Raw genomic sequence first — 8,506 nt, forward strand, 5'->3', positions numbered from 1 at the left:
GTATATACTGTATATACTGTATATATGCCCGGCGGGCCACACAGGAGTCACCCGTGGGCCACATTTGGCCCGTGGGCCTTGTGTTTGACACATGTGCTTTAGAATCTGATGTTGAGACTAAATTTTGATTTTTGGAGATTATTTGTCTGTATTTGTTTTTAAGTGGGTTTATCTCCATTTCGCTTAGGATTCAGAAAGTGGTTTARTTAAAGTCTAGTGGTGTTTGTATCTGGGTCATTTCAGAAGATGTTTCTTTTATTTTCAGGGAAGCTGTTGGAGTCTGAGACTCATAAAGCTCTGGTTTCTTCAGCTGCATGTGAGACGAGTTATTTATCTGAATCAGAGGCGGGAGTTCCTGTCACACTGCAATTCATCTCTGCTGTCAACACCACACACACAAACATCTGAACATACGCACACACACAGAGAGAGAAGATTTCCTCTTTTACCACACTTGAAACACAAAAACTCTTTTTTTCTGCATCTGAAGATCTGACTCTAAAAATCTAGATGACGTTTGAAGAGAAACATCTGGGTGTTTCTGTAAAAACTTGGCACTGATTATTTTTACACCGACATGTTACTTCATCAGATTTTCAGTCTGTATTTCTACAGTAGGGCAGTTTTCAACCCAACAGCAGCTCAGATGTGACCCGGGTCCTGGTTCTKTTAGCAGAACACCTCGTTAGCATAAGCAGGACGGCACTGTTTGTCAAGAGGCGCTGTGTTTAAACCAATAAACTGATGAGTTTAAAGAGATCCAAGAGAGTTCAGGTTCTGAGTTCAAGGAAACATTCAGAAGACTGGATCCATCAGATAGACTCAGACCTCCTGGAGCTTCAGAACAACTCAGAAACCCAACAGAACCTGTGTCTCCATTAAGAACTGAACTCTGATGAAATTCACACAAACTGTAATATATCTCCCCCTAGACGAGCACCAAGCGTTAGACCCAGTCCTGTTTGGACCTACAGAACCATCGGTTCAAACAGAAAGGTGGACTTTAAATGACTGAGCAGTTGGTTTCAGAACTTCAACACCTTTTACACAAACAGGTCCAGATGGAGGATATTACCTCAGATTGTTTRACTCGTAGTGTGATGATGTCATCAAAATTTCTCAAAATAAATCTTTTATTTCCACAAACGTTCCTCTTCCTCAGTGTCACTTCTATAATCTTCAGTTTTTTCTTCACTCAGAGTCTCTGCTGGAGGACTGATGGTTTCCTTTCAGAGGTCAGAGGTCACACACACAAACTCTTATTGACCTCCTTTAGATCTGAGCTTTCAAACAGGAAGTGAAGACTCTTTATCTTCTCATATCTCCTCCATAAAACACTGTAGAACTGTCAAACCTGTGGTACCATCAGAACCTTCTGCCACTCATGGATCAGGACGTTCTTCTGTCTTTTAGTTTTCATTCAGGGACTGTTTGTCTGAGGCTTACTTTTTACTCTGCAGTTCTGCCTGCAGTGATGTTCCTCCATGGGAAGATTAAGTCCAAAAATGCATAAAGCAAACAGGAAGAGGTTTTAACCAGAAGTTTCAAAACAAATTTCATAGAAACTGGCTCTAGATGTTGGAGTTCTGGTGCGTGTACACCAAACACCTTTTGAGCATCAAAATCACATCCAACGCTTGAAGTTGGACACTTGTGCACGATGCATGTTTTCTTGTTTTCCCCTCCTCTGCCGATCTCTGTTTAATGGTGGATGAAATAAAGAAAGTGGCTTTGCTTTATTTACTAACAGCAAAAGCACGCCCTGCTCACGAGGTAGTTAATTCATAATTAATTTACCAGAAAACTGAGACGTTCTGAGTTTGGTGAGTTTCACCACCCAGGAGCTGCGTACTAACGAGGCTCACTTTCAGAACTATTATTGTCCCGAACCCAGTTTGATGAGTCGCTGGCCCGCATCGGTGTTGATATCTCCTGCCAGGACACCGACTTCAGGCACTTTATTTCAGCTAAAGAGCTCCTGTCTATTTGTCTCAGGTTCATGGACATCATTCAGCAAAATGTCCCGTCGGAAAACATGCCACTACGTCACACAGTGCAGTCTCTCTTATTGGTTGACGCGCCGCGTCGAGCTACAAAAGTTTAGATTTTCCGACTCTAGCGGATGCGCTTGATGCGCGTCGAGAGCATTAAAAGCTCAAATCGCTCAAAACGCACTAGACGCCCCACAGCACTTCCCGATGCGCGTCCATGTCTAAAAACGGCATTAAAAAACCCTAATCAAAAAACTGTGATTGTTCTTAAAACCAAACCACAGTCCGATTCTGAAAGCAGACATGAACTGATTAGAGGTCCAAACGTGACAGAAATATTTATCGATGGGAGTCTGACGGAGCTGGTTATCACAGTAAACAATCTATGGTAAGTAGGTCCACCTCAGGCCGTAACACGGTGAGAACATGAATTATTCCAACAGACCGAAGGGACTCATGGTTTTAGGTAGATCATCAGATCTTCAGCTCCTGCTCTGAGAGGAAAACATTGCCTCAGTCATGATGCAATCAGCCTGGTGTCGGGAGGCTTTGTTGTATTTTACATGACTGAAGAGTGGGAATTTTAATTTTACACACATTTAAATCAGAAACCTACAAATACAAAAACACAGATCTGAGGAGCTGAAACATTAGATTCACCTTTCCTCTTCTGTAAAACAAGGTTTTTAACAATTAAAGGTCCAGGAGTATGTCCAAACCAAAACCAACATAAACACAGAACAGGATCATAGGTACCAACAGAACTGGAACCAGAATTAACGCAGCCTGGATCAACAGGACCAGACTCAAGAGCAAAGCCTGGTTCTGGTCTCAACATCTTACAGTTGTTAATGTAACAGATTCTCCAAGATCAGATTTATAATTAGTTCAAACTGGGTCCAACAACAGGTCTACCTAAAAGAAACCAAACCAGTCTGAGACCAATCTGATTAGGTCTACCAAAAAGGAACCACAGTACAAACTGGTTTTGTTTAAGTCCAGTCAGGCTGGTTGGGGGTTTTCAGAATGTGATGGTGTGAAGTGGACTCTCAGACTTCAATGTTGAAGATAATAAATCTGAAGATATTTATAAGCTTTAGGATGACGTTGAAATCAGAACCTTAATAAACAGATCTTTTTCTTCTTCAGTCCTGCAGGACTTAGCGGGACCCCCATCATCTCTGACATCTCTCTGATCCGCCTCTCACCTGCTGCCGTGGCGGCCGGCGAGTCTCCATTCAGCCCGCCTCACCCGTACGTCTCCCCCCACATGGAGCACTACCTGCGCTCGGTGCACAGCAGCCCCACTTTGTCCATGATCTCAGCGGCCCGAGGACTCAGCCCTGCAGACCGTGAGTCCACCGCAGTTCCAGGTTCTGGATCAAAAAAGGTTTATTGCTCCATTTTAAATATTCATCCATCATCTATACCAGCCTTTTCCTTTCAGGGTCACGGGGGTCACTGGTGTCCTTATCCGTTTTAAACAAATAAATTAAACTCTGGTAGAGTTTTAGTTTTTACATGTTCGTTTGGTTCAATGCAAACTTCTGAAGCCTTTTAGCACAGATCTCTGTTCAAATGTGTCATTTAATCAAACATTAAGCTTTTATGGTTTGAATTCATTTTACTTTAAAATCATGCTTTTGTATTTAATAGTGCTAATCTAAATCATATTTTATTCCTGTTCACTCATTATTCTCTGTTTGAATTTTCAGTGGTTTGCAAAAGTATTCATACCCCTTGAACTTTTCCATATTTTGTCACATTACAACCAGAAACATAAATATATTTCACTGGAATTTAATGTGAAAGACCAACACAAAGTGGTATACAATTGTGAAGTGGAAGCAAAATTTTACATGAATCAAAACATTTTTTACAAATAAAAAACTGAAAAGTGCGACGTGCAAAAGTATTCAGCCCCCTTTTCCCTGAGTGCAACCAATTGCATTCAGAAGTTGCCTGATGACTGCTAATGACTCAAAAGGGTCCACCTGTGTGTAATCTAATCTCAGTACAAATACAGCTGCTCCGTGACGGCCTCAGATGTTGGTTAAGAGAATATTGGGGAGCAAACAGCATCATGAAGTCCAAAGAACACACCAGACAGGTTAGGAATATGGTTTTGGAGAAGTTTAAAGCAGGCTTAGGTTATAAAAAGATTTCCCAAGCTTTGAACATCTCACAGAGCACTGTTCAATCCATCATCCGGAAATGGAAAGAGTATGGCACCACAGTAAACCTGCCAAGACAAGGCCGTCCACCTAAACTTACAGGCCGAACAAGGAGATCACTGATCAGAGAGGCAGCCAAGAGGCCCATGGTGACTCTGGATGAAATGCAGAGAGCCACAGCTCAGGTGGGGGAAACTGTCCACAGGACAACAATTAGTCGTGCACTACACAAATGTGGTCTTTATGGAAGAGTGGCAAGGAGAAAGCCATTGTTAAAAGAAAACCATAAGAAGTCCCGTTTGCAGTTTGCCAGAAGCCATGTTGAGGACACAGCAAACATGTGGAAGAAGGTGCTTTGGTCAGACGAGACCAAAATTGAACTTTTTGGCCACAATGCAAAACGCTATGTGTGGCGGAGAAAGAACACTGCACATCACTCTGAAAACACCATCCCCACTGTCAAATATGGTGGTGGCAGCATCATGCTCTGGGGGTGCTTCTCTTCAGCAGGGACCGGGAAGTTGGTCAAAGTTGATGGGAAGATGGATGGAGCCAAATACAGGGCAATCTTGGAAGAAAACCTGTTGGAGTCAGCAAAAGATTTGAGACTGGGGCGGAGGTTCACCTTCCAGCAGGACAACGACCCTAAACATAAAGCCAAAGCTACAATGGAGTGGTTTAAAAAAAAGAATATTCATGTGTTAGAATGGCCCAGTCAAAGTCCAGACCTAAACCCAATTGAGAATTTGTGGCAAGATCTCAAAACTGCTGTTCACAAACGCTCTCCATCCAATCTGACTGAGCTTGAGCTGTTTTGCAAGGAGGAATGGGCAAGAATTGCAGTCACTAGATGTGCAAAGCAGGTGGAGACATACCCTAAAAGACTTGCAGCTGTAATTGCAGCAAAAGGTGGCTCCACAAAGTATTGACTCAGGGGGGCTGAATAATTTTGCACATCGCACTTTTCAGTTTTTTATTTGTAAAAAATGTTTTGATTCATGTAAAATTTTGCTTCCACTTCACAATTGTATACCACTTTGTGTTGGTCTTTCACATTAAATTCCAGTGAAATATATTTATGTTTGTGGTTGTAATGTGACAAAATATGGAAAAGTTCAAGGGGTATGAATACTTTTGCAAACCACTGTAAATGTTCATTCGTGCTGGCTCAGTGGTTAGCACCGACGCCTCACAGCTAGAAGGTCCTGGGTTCGATCCCCGGTTTGGACCTGGGGTCTTTCTGTRTGGAGTTTGCATGTTCTCTTCGTGCTTGCGTGGATTTTCTCTGGGTACACCGGTTTCCCCCACCACCAAAAACATGTATAATAGGTTGCCTTCAGGTCCAGGCTGCCCTTGAAAAAGAGATCTGAGATTTCAACGGGGCTTGGCTGGTTAAATAGCAATAAATAAATAAAAAATTAAAAATATATAAATTAATAAATAAATAAAATGCTACTACTGCAGTTTCAAATAACTATAAAAACAAGATAAAAAGTAAAGTAAAAATTTCCTCAAACCTGTCTCCATCAGCAACACAGTACTGTCTTTTAGTATCAGAACATCAAACGATAGTTAAATTCTCTAAAAAAAATTAGTTTTTAGTTTGTGCTCCAACTAAAGAACTGCCCCATCCTGTTCTGCTCATAAAAAGGAGGGAATCACCATGGTAACCACTGACTCAGCAGATTTTAGGTCCCTGGCTTCACTGTTTCCTTCACGGAAACAAGTCCTAAATTGTGTCTTGGCTTCAAAGTGGTCATTTAAATTGTTCAATTTTTGTGCCAAACATTTCCTAATTTATTCTTGTTAAACTAAATTTTAACCTAAATTTTATTTTTTTTTATTTTTCCACTAAAAGTTAAGCAAAGGTTAGCTAGTCTTTAGTCTTCCACTTTTAGCATTTAGTTAGCCTTTCTTACTTTTAGCATTTACATAGCCTTTTCTACTTTTATAATTTAGCCAGGCTTTTTACCTTTTAGCGTTTAGCTAGCATTTGCTAAATTTAGCTGGTGTTCTCTCAGGTCCAGGCCTCCTGAGTTATTTTCCTCCTTTAATCTTCATCTCGCTCAGACACTTATTGGAGCCTAAAAGCTTTGGCACGTTATTGCTGGCAGACGGTAAAATAAGATTTATACCTCTTCCTGCTGCTGCACGCTGGTGTAATCCAGCTCTGAGTAAAGAGTCCTCATCAGGTYCTGGGACCAGGTCCCACATTGTTTTAGTACCAAAGGACAGTATCTGAGGAACTGGTTGTAAAATAAACTRTTTTCTCTATAAATCCTGGTATTTGTTTCCGAGATGAGACTCATTAAATCTTAGTGTTTACTCAAAGAATAAACTCTGGACTGAAAAGAACAGCAGACTATGGTCCTGAGGGGCTGAGATCAGGTCTACAGACCCCTGTGTTTATTAGAAACCACTCTCACCATTCTTGTATCCTGGTCTTCCCCTACAGTGGCCCACGAGCACCTGAAGGACCGCGGGCTGTTGGGACTTCCCCCTCCTCTCCCTCCAGCAGAGTATTACCACCTGATGGCCAGCCACCGGACCCCCTACAACGAGCTGCTCCTACAGGGGGCCGGGGCCGCTGCAGGGGCCCACCTGTCAGACTACATCGGTCCCATTGACGGTGAGAAAACAGGTTTCAGGATAAAACTTCTTTATTCTGAAACAAATGAACCAATCAGATCAGCGGGTCAGAGACTCGATTATTAATTGAAACAGGTTTTCAGGTCAGACTGAAGTCTAGTTAACAGACCGAACTGGACTCTGGGTCAGGTCCTGTAGACAAGGTTTCAGTGTGTTGGACCTGGACTCAGGGTCAGATCCAATAGAAGTTGTGAATAAGCCGCCCGTCGTGTCGTCAGCCTCCAGGCTGCCAGCAGAACCGACCCAGCTGGCCTGGTTCTGTAAACCTGTCAGAACCAGCAGTCCTGGAGTCTGAACAGGCTCCCAGTCCAAAACAAACATCTGGCTCAGTCTGAACCCGACGTCACACTGAAACATTCCAGAGACACAGAAACAGGAGAGCTGACAGAACCTTCAACCGATAAACAAACCCAACAGACCTGAGGTCCAAATCATCCCAAACTACTGCAGTCAGAACCGACTAACAGGGTCCAACCAGCACATTTCTGTTCTCACCTCCACAAACAGCTGTTTAGCTGCTCTAGAGCTACAGGTGTCTTACAAGTCAAAAATATTTAAGACAGCTGGCAAGCCTCACCCTGAAGGTTGGACTGTGCAATGAGCTCTATCTCAGACTCTTTAGCTGCTAGATTTCACTCAATCATTTCCAACCAATCAGATCTGGCCTTTCAAACGGGGGCGGGGTCTTAACGAGACAGGAGTATTTCAGACCAAACAGACAAAAAGCCTAAAAACATAAAATCCTGTGTTTTAATCTGGATTTCAGATTAAATCAGGTAAAAGAGCAAATCAGTCATCAAGGCAACATCCGATTTTATAAATAAAGTTTGGTGAGATTTTTTTAAAGCTTAGCTCCACAAAAACCAACATTCATCGACTCTCTGGATCCCTTGACCCCCCCACCCCCCCCACCCCCCAGCCTGGCTGCTGATATAAATCACAATGGAGGACCGGAGGGGGGGAGGAAGTGGAGCTGGGCTTTTCCATTGGTCCATTTATCAGTGGAAGTGGCACATTAATAAACACATCTCCCCAGAGGTGAGAGGAAGTAACAGAGATGAATACGGCTGCSAGCGCTGAACGCCGCCGTCACAGACGAGACAAAAAAAACTCACCTGATCGTCTCCACCTGCCCCCACCCCCGTCACCGACAAGCTGAGCTACGCCTGATTAAACGTCCAAATTAGTGTCCCATGACACCCCCCCACAAGCACGCTAATGTCTTCAGTAATAAACCTCCAGAGCCGAGACGTCCCCGCAGAAACCACCACCTATCTTTGTTACATCATCATTTAACGTCCATCCGTCCTGGGACAAGTCTCCATCAAGTCTCAGAGCTCTGTCCCAGAACTGGTCCCCATCAGCCTTCAGGCCTCAGAACAGAAGTCTCAGGTCAACTCTCTGTCAGGTCTCAGGTTTTACACTGAGTCACCGTCAAGTCTCAGGTTTTAGATCAAGTCTCTCTCAGGTCTCAGGTTCCAGAACAAGTCTCTGTCAGGTCTCAGGTCCCAGATGAAGTCTCTGTCAGGTCTCAGGTGTGAGAACAAGTCTCTGCCAGGTCTCAGGTTCCAGATCAAGCTCTGTCAGGTCTCAGGTTCCAGAACAAGTCTCTGTCAGGTCTCAGGTTCCAGAACAAGTCTCTGTCAGGTCTCAGGTTCCAGAACAAGTCTCTGTCAGGTCTCAGAGCTAAAC

At 43.3% G+C, this 8,506-nt stretch overlaps 1 protein-coding gene across 4 annotated transcripts in view; it reads left to right on the forward strand.

Annotated features, from left to right (window-relative positions):
* Positions 1-8,506, forward strand: part of LOC106517622 (zinc finger protein GLI2) — a 69,979-nt gene that overhangs the window by 44,588 nt on the left and 16,885 nt on the right. For all 4 annotated transcript variants that reach the window (XM_014008557.1, XM_014008556.1, XM_014008558.1 and 1 more), the window contains 2 exons: positions 3,141-3,343; positions 6,621-6,794. In XM_014008557.1, coding sequence (XP_013864011.1) covers positions 3,141-3,343; positions 6,621-6,794 — 377 coding nt within the window. The remainder of the gene's footprint in view (positions 1-3,140; positions 3,344-6,620; positions 6,795-8,506) is intronic.

The sequence above is a fragment of the Austrofundulus limnaeus genome, unplaced genomic scaffold, assembly GCF_001266775.1.
Source record: "Austrofundulus limnaeus strain Quisiro unplaced genomic scaffold, Austrofundulus_limnaeus-1.0 Scaffold51, whole genome shotgun sequence".
NCBI lineage: Eukaryota > Metazoa > Chordata > Actinopteri > Cyprinodontiformes > Rivulidae > Austrofundulus > Austrofundulus limnaeus.